This window comes from Erythrolamprus reginae, chromosome Z (assembly GCF_031021105.1).
Source record: "Erythrolamprus reginae isolate rEryReg1 chromosome Z, rEryReg1.hap1, whole genome shotgun sequence".
Lineage (NCBI taxonomy): Eukaryota > Metazoa > Chordata > Lepidosauria > Squamata > Dipsadidae > Erythrolamprus > Erythrolamprus reginae.
Genome location: NC_091963.1, coordinates 59937080 through 59956150, shown reverse-complemented (window position 1 = coordinate 59956150; position 19071 = coordinate 59937080). Strand labels below are relative to the sequence as shown.

The 19071-nt window shown below is 44.6% G+C and overlaps 1 protein-coding gene across 18 annotated transcripts in view; it reads right to left on the bottom strand.

Annotated features, from left to right (window-relative positions):
• The window catches only part of EZH2 (enhancer of zeste 2 polycomb repressive complex 2 subunit), a 143715-nt gene that overhangs the window by 33408 nt on the left and 91236 nt on the right, over positions 1–19071 (bottom strand). For all 18 annotated transcript variants that reach the window (XM_070727911.1, XM_070727913.1, XM_070727898.1 and 15 more), the window contains one exon: positions 2231–2322. In XM_070727911.1, the coding sequence (XP_070584012.1) occupies positions 2231–2322 (92 nt within the window). The remainder of the gene's footprint in view (positions 1–2230; positions 2323–19071) is intronic.

Here is a 19071-nt window from a genome sequence, read left to right as displayed (position 1 = left end):
ATTAACTATGCATTATGCATCATTTTCTCTTTCTTTCTTTCTTTAAATGTACAGATTATTATTATTTATTATTATTTATTAGATTTATATGCCACCCCTCTCCGGAGATATGAGTGCATCCTTTTATCTGCAGGAATCCTTCGAATTATTTTCTGGAAGAAAATTCCTCCATTGTACACGGAATAAGTAACTTCAATGGGCCTTGAATATAAAAACTGGTGAGTGTTGTAATACTGACTCTATATCTCTTCCCAGTGCCACTTATGTGCATTGTTTAGGTATGTAATGCTATGGACTGTATGTAAAGTCAATTCTGGCTAGGGAGGTTTATTTAATGTATGGGATCCCTTCCATTCCAATTATCAGCTGTCCTGGTCCTGTTGTAAGCTCAACTGAGCAACCACCAGAGATGTCCGGTAAGCAAGGCAGAATTCGGCTTTAGAAGAATAAGTGTGACCGTTCTGTGTCGAGTAAACAGAGCCCCGAGGCTCTGTTCAAACTCCCTTTTCTATTTTCTTAATGAATAGAGTTGTCTAGCTGATACTAGGGCAGGCAGTAAAGTGCTTAGGCAGACATGTGATTGTTGAAAGAATATTTCTCAAACAAAGTTGAAGTGGCTCAGGGCTGGGAATGGCCATAGTGCCCTCACTTGTGTCTCCAGTTTATGAAAGAAACAGTGTGTATAAAAGTGAAACAGATCTTTAAATGCTGTCTCTCCCCAGTAGGAAGAGAAACAGCCGGAGACATTAATCCAAGATCACAAAAATTAATGCAGGAAAGAAAAAGGAAAGAAGTACCCTCCAACTATAGACACCATCAGAGATCATGCGGATATATATAATCTTAACAGAAATATATAAAACCTCTGGGAGGAAGGCAATTGGGAAATTGCAATTCCAAGTTGTCTTGCAGAAGACTCCACAGGCTGGTTTATGAAACATCGAAGTAGTTTGGGTGTAGTTGAATATATGGAGTAATGAAAATAATAAAACTCAGTGGTCATATTGTACATTGGAAAATTGACAAGTATCCTGGGTGCCTTTCATTAGAAGAGATGTAGTCGCAGAGGGACTCCTTTTGACACAAGGCTTCTGGGAGCAGTATGTGCTCAAACTGAAAGGTTTTTAAAAACTACACTCTTCATTCTTTCCCTTGTTCTACTAGCCCCATCCTACTTTCAGAGAGATGAAGATGACCTGGCTCCAGTGTTCTGGCTTTCAGGAAGGAGCCAAAAGACAGTGGAGTGGAAATGTAGGACTTGCAATCATACAAGGTGCTTCCATCTATAAAGCACCGGGAAGGTCCTGTTGAAGAAAGAGCTACGTTCAGCTTCGACTAAGCAGATCAAGTGTTCAAGGAGTGTATGAGCATGGGAAGGAGAGGAGCTTCGGAAGTTCACCACTTTGTAAAAAAATCAACTGTAATGTAATGACAATATAATGACAAAAATAATAATAACATGAGAAGCTAGATCAACTGAAAGCGAGTGACACTGCCATAAAAGCAGCTGGATTGCCGTCTTTCAAAAACATCTGATACAGTTATTTACAGAAAAAACTGGCAGATATTTTGGGATAATTATGATATCATATTTATCGTATTTCTGGAGAAAGATGCTCAGAAGGGACCCCATCCCCAAAGTTCTCAGACTATGTAGGAGATAGTGGGAAATTTGTATTTTCAGATTTGTAAGACTGATGTCACTCCCCTCAGGTAAATCAGACAGGAAATACAACCAGCTAATTCTTCTTTATTGTAAAGCTACATTAACAAGTCTGAAAATACCTTCCAATCTCTCCTCATCTCCCAAAGTCATTCCCACTTAGCACTACAGAAAAAGAGGAAATATTCTGGTATAATTGTAAGGAGGAGGAGACTAGCCAGTCAAAACATTAACAATTTGAAATAATTTAATTTAATATGAACAGAATCAAAATTATAAAGTAAGTAAAGTTAATATTATTTTCTGCAAAGATCACAAATTTCTTCTCACATTAGAAATTACATTATTGGCAATTTTTGGAATACATACTCCAGCCTTTTGGAGATTGCATGTAATTCTGGGCCACAAATTGTACAGCTCTGAGTAAAAGTGTATATATTATAGTGGTTTGCATATTATTTTGGCATTTAGCAAACTACTAGTCTCACTGAACTTTTATACATATATCTATTTTCCTTCAGTTCTAAGAATTAAAAAAATAAAGTTAAGGAAATAAAATAATCTTACCAGATGTTGATAACAGTGTAGCCCACAAGGCTTATTATCTATTGCAGTTTCTGTATTTTTCCGTTTGTAAGTATTAGGAGTCGCATGGAATGCTGCACAGAATTTTGAAAGAAGTAAATAAATCTGGTAAGTTTATCTAAGAGTATTTTTGTAGTACACTAATAAGTCTCCATTTATTCTTTCTGTCAGCAACAAACTTAATCTAATAAATCACCATTACTCGTGATAAAGGTATTTAGCAATACTGAAATAATACAATGACATTACTACAGATTTCAGGTACATCTTGAATGGTATACTGGAACGCCTCCAGTAAAACTTTATGTATACTTTATCAGAGGATAGCATTAGATCAGCGTTTCCCAAACAGTGTGCCGCGGCACACTAGTGTGCCATGAGACATGGTCAGGTGTGCCGCGAAACTCCTAGGGAAGCTCCAGCTGGGCGGGGCACTGCCGGTGCCGGTGCCTCCGACCTGGAGCTCCCACTCGCAGCTGCCCCCCAGCTACAGCCCGATGCCGCTGTTGCCGGCGCTCTCCTGCTGGGCCCAAAAGAAGGAAGGCGGGAAAAAAGGAGAGCTTCATTCTTCGCACCGGCAGCAAGAGGAGGGCGCCATCAGCAGCGGCACCAGGTAGTAGCCGGGGGATGGCGGTGGCAAGAGCTCCAGGGCGGAGGCACCAGCAGCGCCCCATCCAGCTGGAGCTTCCCTGGCGGGGGCGGCAACCAATGTCCTTTGGGGCCCGGAGGGAGGGCACTGGCGGCGGGAGCAGGAGGGTGCGGGGCCGCGCACGCCTGCGTCAGCGCACCCTTTTCCAAGGGCACACCTGAAGCCGCGGCCGCCCTCCTGCGCCTCTAGCCCCCTCGCGTCCCTGGCTACTCGCCGCTGCCTTCGCCAAAAGCGCTTCTGTCCCGGGCTCTCAGTGAGGGGGCTGCAGGAGAGGCGGCAAAGGCGATCTCTCTCGTTCTCCGGAGGCTGGCGAAAGTGATTTTCAATGTCGGCGCTCTCCCCCTCCCCCTGCCACATTCAAAGTAAGCCGGTGAAGGTTTTTCTTACTTTGAATGTTCCGGGCGGGCTGGCAGGGAGATGGGGAGAGAGCGCGCACCGGCCCGCGTGCCCAACATTGAAAATCACTTTCGCCAGCCTCTGGAGAGCGAGAGAGTGAGAGCGACAGAGCAAGATAGAAAGTGAGAAAGAGAGAGACAAAGAGGGGGTAGAGAAAGAGATAGCAAGATAGAGAGAACGAGAGAGAGAAAGAGTGTGAGAGAGAAAACAAGAGAAAGTGAGAGAGAAAGGGGGGGAGAGAAAGAGATAGCAAGACAGAGAACGAGAGAAAGAAAACAAGAGAGAAAGAGAGAAACCGAGAAAGAAAACAAGAGGGAAAGTGAAAAAAAGAGAGAGAGCAAGAGGGGGAGAGAGAAAGAGAGAGAAAGAAAGAGAGATGAGAGAGGAAGGAAGAGAGTGAGAGAGAGAGAGGAAGAAAGCAAGAGAGAAAGAAAGAGAAAGAAAGATGAGTGAGGAAGGAAGAGAGTGAGAGAGAGCGAAAAAAGCAAGAGAGAGATAGCAAGAGAGACACAGAGAGAGAGAGAGAAAGGGAGAAAGACAGAGGGAGGGAAGGAGGGAGAGAGAGAGCAAAAAAGAAAGGAAGAAAGAGGGATGGAGAGAGAGAAAGAAGGGAAGGAAGAGAATGGGGGAGGGAGAAATAGAGCGAAAGGGAGGAAGAGAGATTTTTTTTGTCCAAACTTTTCTTTAGCCGCCCCCCCCCGCCCCCCCGTTCAATGTTCCCCAGGATTTTGAAAATATGAATAATGTGCCGTGGCTCAAAAAAGGTTGGGAAACAATGTAGATGACCACATTTTGTTACAATTAATAACTGATAAATCCAGTAAAATAGTTTGGAGGTGGTATTAAAATTTCAACATCAAAAATATTATCTTTTGTCTTTCCAGACTGTCTTTTGTGAATAGTGGTATATGTTCTGCACACACCCTCGGATCGAAACCCCCAACAAAAAATCCTTTATAATTCTGTTTAATAGTTGTTGAATAGTTGACCTATCTTTGCACAAATAATCCTTATACTTATACCTTATCAGAGGATAGCATTAGATGACCACTTTTTTTTACAATTAATAACTGATAAATCCATTAAAATAGTATGGAGGTGATATTAAGATTTCAGCATCAAAAATATTATCTTTTATCTTTCCAGACTGCCTTTTTGGAATAGTGGTATATGTTCTGCGCACAGCCCTCGGATCGAAACTCTCAACAAAAAATCCTTTATAATTCTGTTTAATAGTTGTTTAATAGTTGACCTATCTTTGCACAAATAATCCTTATACTTATACCTTATCAGAGGATAGCATTAGATGACCACTTTTTTTACAATTAATAACTGATAAATCCATTAAAATAGTATGGAGGTGATATTAAGATTTCAGCATCAAAAATATTATCTTTTATCTTTCCAGACTGTCTTTTTGGAATAGTGGTATACAATATGTTCTGTGTACCGCCTTCGGATTGAAACCCCCAACTCAAAAATCCTTTATTTTATGAATAAATCCAACTCTTTGTTGATATAAGCAAACATAATAAAAGCAGATTTTTAAATGGCCAAGAAGCAGGGAGTATTTTCTCTTTAGAGCTAAATGTCAACAATGTCACGCTGTGTATTGCCAGCCCGAGACATTCAGAAACATTCAGTAATTAAATAGTTAACTCTGTGTATGTTAGTTAGCTCCGCCCATGATGATGTAAAATCCTGCCTAGACTGCCAGCATCACTTCCTTTCTTCTTGGGGAAAATCCATCTTTTTCTAAGTCTTCAACAATGTAAGATGCATAGAAATTGCCTGGGATCAGGCTTAGCTATTTTTCTTATTTTCTTAATAAAAGTAACTTCGTTTGAAAGCCGTTTCTGTAACTTACTCCATCGCCTCCAGATTTGATTTATTATAGCTCACGCGGGCTGTAATTTATCTACAAAATCTGACATGGTAGCGAGAGTTTGGCTGACTTTAAATAATAGCTACCGTGCTCATTGTAATGCCGGCCAAGAGAAAGAAAAGACTTTTTTCGCAGTCTTTTATTGACCAGATCTCAAATGAGCAATTTGTCGACCTGATGGATCTTATTCACACTTCTAAAGAGAAAAGAAATCTCATCATGGAAGAGCCGAGAAATCTTCAAACAACGGAACAGACAGGCTCTCAAGAAACCGTAAGTGCCCAAGCTTTCTTATTGCAAGAGGGGGAAGAAGTTTTGTTTGGTCAAACGGCCGAACAAACTTCAGAGCCTGCCAGCCATAAATTTAGTGAAGAAAGTAACTTAGAAGACACGCTGGTTCGTTCTGAATCTCCTAGTATGGGCTTTTCTCAAAGCGCTCACTCCTCTCAGCTCCCCTTAAAGGCAAAAGCCAAAAGAAAGCATTGTGATGAGAGAAAGTCCCGTAGCTCTACCGGGAGCCGTGAATCACTTTCTGATTCAGACAAAGTCAGCACTATAATCGCTCATCTTGAACAAACCATTCAGGACATCCAGTCCTATTGCTCCCATTTAGATGACCTTGGAGATTCAATAACATTAAAACAGAAACAGATACATGATAAATGCATGGATGATCTATATGCTTATAGACAGCAATTAAAAGAACTGAGAAATTCAAATGAATATTTTAAGAAGTGAGTTCAGAGTTTTTTCTATTAAAGAGACCGTGCATGTGCAGGAATGTGAAACTGATGCCACATCTGCAAGCCAGGCAGTGGAAATTTCCAAAGGAATGTCTGTAGCTGATAAGCAAATTCCTCCAGAATAGGCCCAGGGGGCAAGTCTAAGTAAAGGAGTTGAAACTCTCAAAAGTTATCCTGCAGCGGCCTCTAGTGGATTGCATGATTTTAAATTTAAATCTATGACTGGTCTTAAGGATTTATCTCAGAAATTTCAGGATGAAAGAAAACGCTTGAGAGAAATTGTGTTTAATCAACCTGCTGTCAAACTACAAGCATCGCAAGCAAGCCAAGCTGCACAGATGCAACGGGACCAACGCTCACAAATTCCAGTTCGTCCTGCACAGCAACAGGGGCAACCACTCTTGCAGGTCCAACCACCCTTGCCAGTCCAACTACCATTGCCAGTCCAGGCGCCTCAGCCAGTCCAAGTGCCACCAGTTCCAGTACCACAGGTACAGCCACCAGCAGCCGTGCTAGCTGCATCTACAAGGCAAGCAATCACCTTAGCAACGTTGAAAGGTGAGTCAAGATTAAAAAGAAATGGACAAAATTATAAAACCTGGCTACATGAAATAAGATTGATTTTAATTGCTCAACAGGTGGATCATATTGTTTTTGATCCCCCAATTTGACAATGGACTGAGGAAGAAAGGGAATCAAATATTCGTGCAACTCTACTTATTCTTATGTCTTTGGATTCTGATTTATCAGTCAGATTCCCACATGATATTACTGTATGTGAGAGTCCCTAGATGAACTGTACAGGCCAATTTCAGAAGAGGGAACATACCTGTTAATCTCTGATCTTTTTTCTGCAAAATTAAAGCTTGGAGAGAAAATTGCTCCACATTTATCCAAGATGTTAGCAATGCAAAAAGACTTAACAGAGAGAGGGTACAACATTGATCCAATGCAAGTAAATGCTGCTATAATTATTTCCCTCAATCATGAATGGAAAGAAGCTGTTTTCAAATACAATAGCATGCCATTAGCCCAGCGCACTACCCCGAGACTCTGTAAACTGTTAACTGAAGAAGAAGGGCTCATACATAGTAGACTCAGATCTACGTCCTCTGCATACAAACCTACATCGGGTAGAAGCTATAAAACAAAAGGGCTACACTTCGAGATATTCATGCCAGAATCAACCTAAGAGAGATGACGTTCAACGCTCTCAATCCAATGATCCTCAAAGTATTCAATCTGGCGATTCTCAATCTCCTTCATATCCTACTCCGCCCAGAGGAACACGTTCAAGAGGATCCAGGGGCCGAGGCTCCAGCAATTCCAGATAAGCTCAACGAGATTCAAAAGGTGAGAAATGTGTTTATGTCAACTCTTTCCTACTTAATAGTGTTCCACAAAAAAGTCCACAGTATGACATTCATCACTTATGGACATTAGACAGCGGAGCAGCCGTCCACATCGTGTACCAGAAGGAACTTTTCACAGATTTTCATAAGACTGACATCAAAGAAGCGTATGCTGTTTCCGACCACTTGTGCAAAGTCGAAGGAGAAGGAACTGTCTACATAAAAGAATTGGACAAATTCATCTCACGTGTTTTATACGTTCCAAGTGCTACAAGCAACATACTTAGCGTGTACCGCCTGAATGAAGAATTTGGGTCTCAAGTGACTCACAGACTAACAGAAGCTTGCATCGTGAAAAATGGGAAAGTTCTTGCTACCGGTATCCCCATTAGAGGTGTTTATTACTTAAAGCCAAATCCTCCTGCAAAGGTTGATGTAAGTATAAAAGTTCCAAAGAGCGAAGGCACAGGTCCAGAGAGAAAACCTGCTTCCACTACAGATACAAAGGCTTCTAAAGCCAATGTGGTCCAAGAGGTTCCCAATGATGTTTCAAATGTTAAACCTGTATTAACAAACAAATCTTTTCATTCCAGGTGTGTTCACAGATGGCACCGTCGTTTGGGCCACGCATCTTATACAGTTTTAGCAAAGATGCCTGAATTTGTAAATGGTTTCAAAGTTGATAGTGACTGCAAAATTCAGTTAGACTGTAAGATTTGTAATTCTGCGACAACGGCAACTCCTATTGCCAAACATGCCGTACGTTTGTCTACACGCATTTTTGATTTGGTCCACACCAACATTGTCGGTCCATTTTGGCCTACTAAAGGTAACTGTAAGTATTTCTTGACTATTGTTGATAGTTATTCTAGATATGGTTTTGTGTTTCTAATGAAACAAAAATCTGAGGCTTTTCAGATCTTTAAAGACTTTGCTGCAGAAGTACTTACGCAATATGATGTCCGGATCAGAAGAATACAAAGTGATCGTGGTGGAGAATTCATGTCCCAGCAGTTCCAAGGATGGATGAAAAGAAATTGAATCCGTCATCAAGCGTCAGCACCATTTTCCCCTCAGCTTAATGGGATCGCAGAACGAAGACAGGGGGTCCTACAGACTATGTTTCGTTGCCTTCTAGAGGATGCTGACATGGACAATCAATATTGGGGCGAAGCACTCAGGTATGCTAATTACATTGTTAACCGAACATGGAGCAGTGTTATACAACAGACTCCTTATTACTTGCTTCATGCAAAGAAGCCTGATATTCAAAACCTCCACATTTTTGGCTCGTATGCCATGGTTAACATTCCACTTGATCAAAGAAGAAAAGGAGGTCCAGTGTCACAGAGAATGAGATTTATAGGTTTTGATGAAAGTTCTAAGTACTATAAATTTGTTGACACTTATCACAGAGCTGTTGTTTCTAACTCAGCTAAATTTGAGGAAGATACAAATTGGTCCAGAATACACAGTAATGATACTTCAGTTTATTTTCCTAAAGATGATGTTCAAGATGCAGTGGAACCTGACCCTTAGGCAGCTGTTCCAGATGTTCCAGATGGTGGACAGTCTTCAACAGTCAAAGATGATGTTCCTAGCAATGCAATTGGAGACGGAAATAACCAAGATGAAGGATGAACCACGGTTCCAAGACGCTCACAGAGAACCACGAAAGGAACTCCTCCAAAGAGATATGAACAGCAAGTATTACACAAACCTTTTCCTTTCTTATGTAACAATGTTACACTTCCTCCTGAGAACTTTTCTCAAATAAGACATTTGCCTGAATCTGAGCAAGAAAAATGGTATGAGGTTACGGAAAATGAACTGGACAGTTTAAAGAAGAACCGTTGTACCTACCTGAACGGTCTTCTCAGTGCACTGGAAGGAGAGTCCAACATGGGTATTACTCCAATCCTATTGGTAGAGACTGAGTTAAAATTTAAATATTAATTAAGCACCGCCCCCTCTGCTCTCCCCATGAGCCAGTTTTAAAAACGAAGAACCATAGTAAGAGGATAACCAATTTTTATTGTAACAACCAAACTGACTAACTGCCCACTCCGGCGTCCCTGCACCCATAACTGTACCGGGTGGGTTTGGACTCTCCTTCCAGTGCACTGAGAAGACCGTTCAGGTAGGTACAACGGTTCTTCTCCATTGCATCTGGAAGGAGAGTCCAACATGGGATATACCAGAGATTTACGGCCCATGGGAGGGAGAAGGTCTTGTCAGGGACGTTGGAGAAACACAAACACGTTGTAACACACGTCTCCCAAAGGCCGCCTCTGCTGAGGCGAAGGAGTCCAACTTATAGTGTCGTATGAAAGTCGATGGAGTCGACCATGTTGCAGCTCTGCAGATGTCATCTATGGACGCCTGAGTAGCCCAGGCCGCTGAAGTCGCCGCACTCCTTGTCGAATGCGCAGTCACTCCTGTTGGCACCGGCTGATCACGAGCCCTGTATGCCTCCGCAATACAGTCCCTGATCCAACGACTAATGGAAACTGATGAAACTCCAAGTCCCTCTTTGTCTGATGCAAATGAAACGAACAGCTTTTCCGTCTTTCGAAAGGTTTCTGTGCGTCTAATGTAAATCTTGACCGCACGGCGTACATCGACTTTGTGCCACCTCAATTCCGACGGGTGGCTGCCGTGGGTGCAAAAATCTGGCAGAATCAATTCTTGTTTCCTATGAAACTCTGAGTTTACCTTCGGTACAAAGGAAGGATCTAACCTCAGCACCACCCGGTCTGGATAAAAGATACAAAGGTCAGGGCGCACCGACAAGGCAGCTAACTCTGACACTCTCCGGGCGGATGTAATAGCCACTAGAAAGGCTGTCTTAAGTGACAGTAGTCGTAAAGGTATAGACCTCAAAGGTTCAAATGGTGGTTTTGTTAAGGCCCTGAGCACCAACGGAAGGTCCCATGATGGGAACCTCCGAACCGGTGGAGAATGTTGATTCGATGCTCCCCGAAGAAAATCCTTCACCCAGGGATGGTAAGCCAAGGAACGAACTCCCTCCACACGTATCATGGTTGCAAGGGCCGCCACATGTCGCTTTAGCGTGTTGGGCGCTAGTCCTTTGTCAAGACCGGTTTGTAAGAACTCCAGAACTGTGATGACCGAAGCCTGTCCAGCAATGATGCTTTGTCTATTGCAAAAATTGCAAAAGGCCGCCCATGTCGTCTGGTAAATCCGAGAAGTAGATGGACGCCTTGCAGCTTGCATAGTGTCTATGACCTTCTCTGGTATCTTCAATCCCCGTAGCCTGACCCGTTCAAGTGCCAAACGGTCAGTTGGAACCACTGGGGATCTGGGTGATGAAGTTCCCCTTGACTGAGTGATATCAAGTGGTCCGGAATCCTCCAAGGTGTCGACACCGACAGTGCCATCAAGTCGGAGAACCACGGTCGTCGGGGCCAGTGTGGAGCCACTAGTAACAGCTCCGCTTTCTCCCGCAGGAGCTTCTCCACTACTCGTGGTATAAGGTTCGTTGGTGGAAATGCATAGAGTAGGCCCGGTGGCCAGGGCGTTCGAAGGGCGTTGACCTCTTCCGCTCCTGGCTGTGGGAACCGCGTGTAGAATCTTGGAAGCTGGGTGTTCTGTGAGCTGGCGAAAAGATCCACCAGCGGCAGGCCAAACCGTCTCGTTGCCTGATGAAAGAGTGCCGGGTCCAACCTCCACTCTGACTGATCCAAGGTGGACCGGCTCAGCCAGTCCGCTTGTGTATTGCTGATCCCGGCGATGTGTTCCGCTGTTAGGGACCTCAGATGCTGTTCGGCCCAGCGGAATAATGCCTTTGTCTCCTCCATGAGACGCTGCGACCGTGTACCCCCTTGGTGGTTCAAGTGGGCCCTGGTCGCCACATTGTCCGTGAGCACCAACACATGCTGCTGGTGAACCAGAGGTGCAAATGTCTGAAGCGCAAGGAACACTGCTCTTAGTTCCAGAAAGTTTATGTTGACCGAAATGAGGTCCTCCTCCGTCCACAGTCCCTGAGCCATGTGAGCTCCAATGTGGGCGCCCCATCCGGTAAGACTGGCATCGGTGGTCAGGATGACTTGATCCCTGATCTGGAAGGGAGATCCTCTGCTGATTGCGGCGGATGTCCACCATTTCAAGGATTCTCTGACCCTCCGGGGCAAGTATACCTGTCTGTGACAATGGCTCACCTTGGACCTTTGAGCCGGAAGCAGGAACCACTGCAGTGTTCTGATATGGAACCTGGCCCAGGGGACAATGCCAATGGCTGACACCAATGTTCCTAGTATCTTTGATAGCAGTGACAGTGGAACTGGTCCCTGCTGGATACTGGAGATCAAGTGTCTGATGTTGTCCTGTCTCTCCTGTGAGAGTGACACCGTGCCCTCCTGAGTGTCTATAATCGCTCCTAAGTGTAGGAGTCTGGTAGTAGGTAACAGTTGGCTTTTCTTCACATTGACTGTGAAACCATGGAGTTCCAGCGTATGAATGGTCTCGTTGAGATCTCTCTCCGCTGCCTGCTTGGACCTGGACAAAATGATTATATCGTCCAGGTATGCCATGAGTCTGATGGATCTTGCTCTTAAGCTGGCAGTCAATACGTCCAGGAGTTTCGTAAACGTTCTGGGGGCCGATGACAGGCCAAACGGCATGGCTCTGTATTGGTAATGTCTTCCGTCGGTATAAAACCGGAGAAACCTGCGATGTTCCGGATGAATAGGAACATGCAAGTATGCCTCCTTGAGGTCTATGGATGTTAAAATGTCCTGTGTCCGGATGGAGGCGAGAATGGTCTGCAGCGAGTGCATCCTGAACCTCCTGTACCTTATGAATAGGTTCAGTTGCTTTAGGTTGAGGATCAACCTGCAGCCTCCTGATGCCTTGGGAACGATGAAAATCATAGAGTAGAACCCTGTTCTTTCCTCCTGCTGCGGAACAAGTTCTATGGCTTGGATGTCTAGCAGGTGCAAAATCTCCCTGCGCAATTGTAGTTTCTTTTGAAAGTCCTTTATTACTGGGCAGCGTATAAAACGGCTGGGAGGTGGTAGAAAGAATTCTAGCCTGAGTCCCTGTGTGACTGTGGCCAGAGCCCATCTGTCGGAGGAAGTCGCCTGCCAGACCTCGCCGAAGCTTTGCAGCTTTCCCCCTATGGGCTGTTGGCCGTCTGAGTCATCTCGTGCGCTTAAACCCTCTCTGGGAGTTGCCACGAAAGGGCCGTCTGGACTGCTGATAGCCCCTCGGTCTGTCCTGAAAGGAGCTTCGGTCGCTCCTATAGGGCTGCTGATTGTACTGCCCCTGGGAGAAGGAGCGTTGGTTCTGATTGGGTCCCGTAGCAGAGTCCCAACGAAAGGACTGACGCCTTGAATAAGGTGTGAACCTCCTATCTGGTCGTCGGTTAGCTCTAGGAAGGACCTTCCTCTTGTCCTTGTCCTCTACTAGGACCTTTTCTAACAAGTCCCCGAAGAGTGTGGAGCCCTGGAAGGGACCGGAGGCCAGGCGCCACTTAGACTTAAGATCTGCCTGCCAATTTCTCAACCACAGAAGGCGGCGTGACGATAGTGTGGTTGCCATGCTCCGTGCGGAAAATTTGGCCGCGTGCAGGGTGGCGTCTGCGGAAAATTCTGTCGCCGCCAACAACTTACTTAAGTCCTGACGGAGGCGACCATCCTCAGGCCCCAGGCGAGATTGCATCTCCTTGATCCACATTAGTGATGCTCGATTGATGAACGAGGCAGATGCCGCCGACCTGAACCCCCAGCCAGACATCTGGTGTGCTTTACGCAGTAAGGTCTCTGCTTTCCTCTCCTCCGGTCTCAAGCAGTCCCCGGTTTCGGAGGGAACCAATGCGCTGGAGACAAGCGTGACCACCGGCTGGTCGATTGGGGGGAATTCGAGCAACTTTTCCACCTCCTCGTCGAAGGTATAGAATCGCCTCTCAAGGTTGGAAGGCCCTTGTGCGGCTGCCGGTTGTTGCCAAGGCCTCTTTAAGCCCTTCACAAAAATGCCTGAAGCAGGAAAATGGTCGGACTCGGGTTGAGGTTCCTCGAGCAGTGAGGCCGAAGTTTGCTCTGGCTCAGCGGTTTCAGTTGTCTTAGCTGCGCCAGGAAGGTTCATTACCTGCTTGGCTTTGGATAGCAGGGTTCTGAAGAGTGCCGGTTTAAACAGACCTACTGTGGGTGTCTGTTCCGGGGCCGTCTCGTCCTCGGAAAAGCCATACTCCGGTTCACTATCCTCAAACTGCTCCTGCTCTTCTAACAGGGACCCCAAACCCGAGGGGGGCGGTGCTGACCATGAACCTGTCGCTTGTTGTCTTCCATACTGGTGAGCCCCGGGAGCCATGCCCTGTGAGTATGCGTTGACAATAAAGTCCTGTAAATCTGGGGGCAAATTCTGCCACGCCCCAGGCTGGGATCGCAAGCCCGCTGCTGTAGGGGTGAACGTGGCTGCTGGCCCCTGGGAGCTTCTTCCCGCCTGTCCTGCAGATTCAGGCCTAGCCCAGGATGTGCTGGGCGAGGGCATGGCTTGGGGCAGGGGCAGGAACTGCCTGTCTGGTGACCAGTCTCCCTCTGCTGCAGCCCCTGTAGGCCCAAAGGTCATTAGGGGTGACCTGGGTTCAGATGATTGTCTCTGAGCTGGAGGGAGCCCCGCTGGGGAAGCTTGTAATGCAGCTTCCAGCTTTTTTTCCAGCGCCTTAATGCGCTTCTCAGCCTCCTTAATGGAGGAAGAAGAGGCAGATGAATGTGATTTAGCCTTCTCCTTGGGCTTCCCCTTTGTCTTCTCCTTAGAGGGGGCAGGAGAACTTGGGAGCTCTTTGGCTTGGTGCTCCTCCATTGTACTCACAAATAGTTGGTCACAATCACAGGCTTTGTTGTTTCTGACCTCCGGTGGCTTGGATTCTCGCCAACCTCGTCACTATTGCCCCGAAAAATGGCGCCCGTGGCCTCCCTGGACCTGCGCCTGCGCACTAGGGCTTCCTAGCCCGTTCGCGCTCAGTTTTGCCGCCCAGCCAGCTGTTTGGCGCTCAAAGACGCCTCGCCGTTCCGGCCGCTCCCAACATGGCGGCGCCCAGCCTCCACGGCTCTCCGGGCTGCCTGCAAGTCCCGCTCTTGCTGGGGGCCGTTTCCGCCGCTTCCCGGCTCTCCGGGGGTTCCCGACCTCCCCGCTGCAACTCACGCCGCGCTGCGGCGGTTTCGGCGGCTGCGGCTTCGGCGGCGGCTTCCACAACGCTCGCCGGGCTGACTTCTCCGTCAGCTGTGAGGCGCTCGTCTCCCGCTGCGCGCGAGTCGCCCTCAAGCCTCCCAGTGGGGGGGGCGGACCCCCCCACCTTCGGCTGACAGCCCCGGTATGGCCTCGGAGGCCAGGGACCCCCAGGCTGGGTGCTCCTCTACGGGGTGCTCCCACTGGGGGAAGGCAAGACCCCTAAGGAGAGTCGATGGGGGTGGTGCCCGCTGAGGGCAGAGACCCCAGACCGTCTGATCCTCTTCAAGCTTCACATCTGAAAGACAAGAGAAAAAAGGATTAAAACGGTACAAACAAACAGTTTATTTTTACACATTTCCTAGATATCTCAATCTAGCCCAAAACTCAGCATGTCTCTACTCAGTGACTGAGTTTTTAAAACTGGCTCATGGGGAGAGCAGAGGGGGCGGTGCTTAATTAATATTTAAATTTTAACTCAGTCTCTACCAATAGGATTGGAGTAATACCCATGTTGGACTCTCCTTCCAGATGCAATGGAGAAACTTAATGTGTTTCAGCAAGTTGAGCCTCCAACGAACAAGAAGATTATTGGCACATGATGGGTGTACAAGGTTAAACAAAAACCAAATGATGAAAAGATATACAAAGCAAGACTAGTAGCACAGGGGTACTCACAGGTGTATCCTGAAGACTACACAGATACATTTTCACCCACTGTTAAAAATGAAAGGGTCAAAATTGCCCTAACCACAGCTATTGCCTTGAACTTAGAAGTTTTCCAGTTTGATGTTGAGACTGCCTATTTGAACGCTGATCTACATGAAGAAATCTATGTGAAGAGTGCACCCGGGTTCCAGGATCGAGAAGGGGATGTCTGGTATCTGCAGAAAAGACTTTATGGGTTGAAACAGTCTGCTCTCATGTGGCATCGATGTCTCATAGAGAAATTAAATTCAATGGACTTTATTAAGTCCGATTCTGATGAATGCGTGTTTACAAAAGGGCAAGGTAATGTTTATGAAATTATTCTTTTTTATGTTGATGATATTGTTTACATTGGTCCTAACAAACGTATGAGTGACTTTTTTGCCAAAGGTCTAGAAAGGCATTTTACTTTGAAAAGCTTAGGACACATTCATGATTATCTAGGAGTTTGAAAAAACTGAGAAGGGGTTTTGCCTCTCACAAGAAAGCAACGTTGACCAACTTTTGCATAATTGTAACATGTCTGATGCACATACATGTCGTTCTCCGATGCAAACTGATTTTTACAGGTTGACTCAACAAGAGTATCCTCCATTTGAAGACCAAACGCTTTGTCGGTCAGTAATTGGGTCATTTTTATATATTAGCAGTTGGACAAGACACGACATTTCACTGAGTGAGAATCTTTTGTCACGGTATGTTGGCAAAGCAACTACGTTTCATTGGACATGCATAAAGAGACTGCTGAGATACATGAAGTATACAAAGGACATGAAGTTGTTCCTAGAGCAGAAACACGATAAGTATCCTGAATTGATTTGTTATGCAGATGCTGACTGGGCAGGTGATGTAGAAACACGCAAAAGTACTTCTGGCTATATAATGTTTTTGAATGGTTGTCCAATTTATTGGAAAGTTAGAAAGCAGAAGTTTATTTCTTGTTCCTCCACTGAAGCTGAATATGCATGTGTTTCTGATTGCTGTAATGCTTTAACCAATGTTTCTGCTCTCGTTGATAGTATTTGGGGAAAAACCATGAAACCAAATGTTATTATGGAGGATAATGTTTCAGTCACGTTCATAGCTGAAACTGAATATGTTGGAGCTTGTTCACGGCACATCGATATAAGATATAAAAATACAAGAGAATGCGTAAAACAAGGATTCGTGAAAATACAATATGTGCCTACTAATGAACAGATTGCTGACTTGCTGAATAAACCATTGCCAGCTGATCAACATGAATACCTATCCAAGAAAATGTGCCTTATGTGAACCAATGTCCCTGATGACTGCCAAAGAAGGGGTGTCACGCTGTGTATTGCCAGCCCCAGAGACATTCAGAGAAATTCAGTAATTAAATAGTTAACTCTGTGTATGCTAGTTAGCTCCGCCCATGATGATGTAAAATCCTGCCTGGACTGCCAGCATCACTTCCTTTCTTCTTGGGAAGAATCCATCTTTTTCTAAGTCTTCAACAATGTAAGATGCATAGAAATTGCCTGGGATCAGGCATAGCTATTTTTCTTAGTTTCTTAATAAAAGTAACTCCGTTTGAAAGCCGTTTCTGTAACTTACTCCATCATCTCCAGATTTTATTTATTATAGCTCACGCGGGCTGTAATTTATCTACAAAATCTGACAAACTATGTCCGGGAAAGTTGCCAAACTCACCCTAATTCAGCATTCCTAAATAACACAGTCCATTTATCATTTAAGCATATAATTCTGCTCACTGTAGACTTGGTAACAAGCATCCAGCAGAGAAATTAGTTTTATTGAGGCATAACTCATGGTTTTAAAGCCTTGTTCAAGCACACTCACAGTCTCACATCTCTTTCCTTGAAATATGTTGAATTCTCACACCCAAAGTCCCAAGATCCTTTGCCTTTATACTCCTGGAAGTGACATCACACCATAAAGAGGCTCAGTCAAATACACTAATACCTTTTACTATGCAACTCCTCTCGCCTTCTGAGCAATCTTCTATAGCGAGGGTCTATCCACTGACTTCCTACTCAAATGTCTTCCTCATCCCCCGACTGGGACCACACCCCCATTATCATATCAGCCCCCCCAGTGGTTCCTCCGGCTCACTCAGGTCACTTTCTCTTTGCTTCAGCTGGCAACCTCCCCTGGCCCAGGGTATCCAGAGGGACCTGATTCATCCTCCTCAGAATCTGACATGACCTGAGGTAGGCAAGGAGCACTCGCAATAGTATATATTTTCAGATTCTTTTTTCTTTTCTGGAAGGCAAATTTTAAACAAAATATTGCTGGAGAACTAGTCTTTCAGCTTCTAAAATTCTGTATTGTGTAACTTGGAAATACAGGGTCACGTAGATGACACTTAATTCTATGGTTTTTTTTACTGTAGTTCCAAGTTGCTAAAGACAGTTTTGCAAGTATGATAACAGGACACAGCTAATCAACTACACAATATCGATTCAGAGGAACTACATAATGCATAATGTGTAGTTGATTAGTGTAATTCTCTAAGTCAATTTTTTGTTTTTGTTTAAACTTCCTTAACGTGGTATTCTTCAGATATATGGTCTTTGATTCCTCATTATGCATGTTTCTCCAAGGGTTTTGGATGCAATCACAGGACTCTCTAAAAAGGTTTTGAAAAGTTTATAGAAACCCTGAAAAACACCCTTGAACTCCTTAAAAAGTGGATAGAAAGAAAGAGAAAGTAAAGGAGAACAAAGAGAAGTGAAGAAGAAAGTTTGGAAAAGGTGGATGTCGTTGGGTGCCATTGGATTCTGAAATTGGAAAACAGTGAGTAAAATACAAAGAATACAAAAGAATATGGCGGAGGGTTGAGCCAAGATGGGTATGGAAGGGAATATAGATAAATTGCTAAAGATGTTTGGCTCTATGGAGGAAAGATTTAAAGTGATGGAAAGTGCATTTGGGGGCCTCGTTAATAATGTGCAAGGGCTTAAAAAGGGCTCGCAAAACCAAAAAGAGAAAATTGAAACAATTAAAAAAGAAATGAAAATCCAAGCTAGAAAGGCAAATGATCACACACACAAAAAAAACTTCAGAATAGCAAAGTTAGAAGATCGCCAGAGGAGACACAACTTATGTTTTTGTGGAGAAGAATTGAGATTATCTGAGGTCATTCAACAGTGGTTCAAATCAATTGATATTGATATTGAGGAACTGGACATAGAAAGAGCACACTGGAGTTTTGGCCATAGAGATCCATGGAGACAAAGAGACATTGTTGTTGCGTTTGCAAGTGAAAGGAATTTTGTAAACATTTGTGAAGCCTGGCAGACCTAAAGTATGAAGGAAATGAGATAAGAATTTTAAGAGACCTTTCTAGGCAGACTCTACAGAAGAGGGCTGCATTGAAACCAATTATAACTCTTGTTCCAGAATAAAGTCAAATTTACATGGGGATTTCCTACAGCCATTCTGGTGTACCAAGGAAATCAGATGTATAGAGCACACACATTTGAGGAGAGAATAAATCTGTTGCAACAACTGGGCATAGAGTCTGAAGAACGGAGAAATCAAAGAGGAGAAAGCAGAGAATCCTGTGAGGCAGCAGCGGCAATTGTTGAAGGAGGAGGAGCTGATATAGCAACAGATTCCAGTGGAAGGGGAACTTCAGAGGATTCCCTTCAGGCAGAGCTGGAAGAGAAGGAAAGAGATGAACAACTCAGAATACTTGAGGCACAAGTCGCAGTCTTGATTAAGAAGAAAGGGAAGAAACCAAGACAAGTGTGTGTGAAGAAACTGATGAAGTGAAAAATCATTTGTTAATGACTTTCTTTTTTGCAATTGTTTTTTGGAAGCTTTCTTTTTGTCAGGTTTCCCTTCTCCCTTTTATGGGGGAAGGGAATAGGATAATATAAGAAGAGCTGAATGCTAAAGGGGGAATTGAGGAG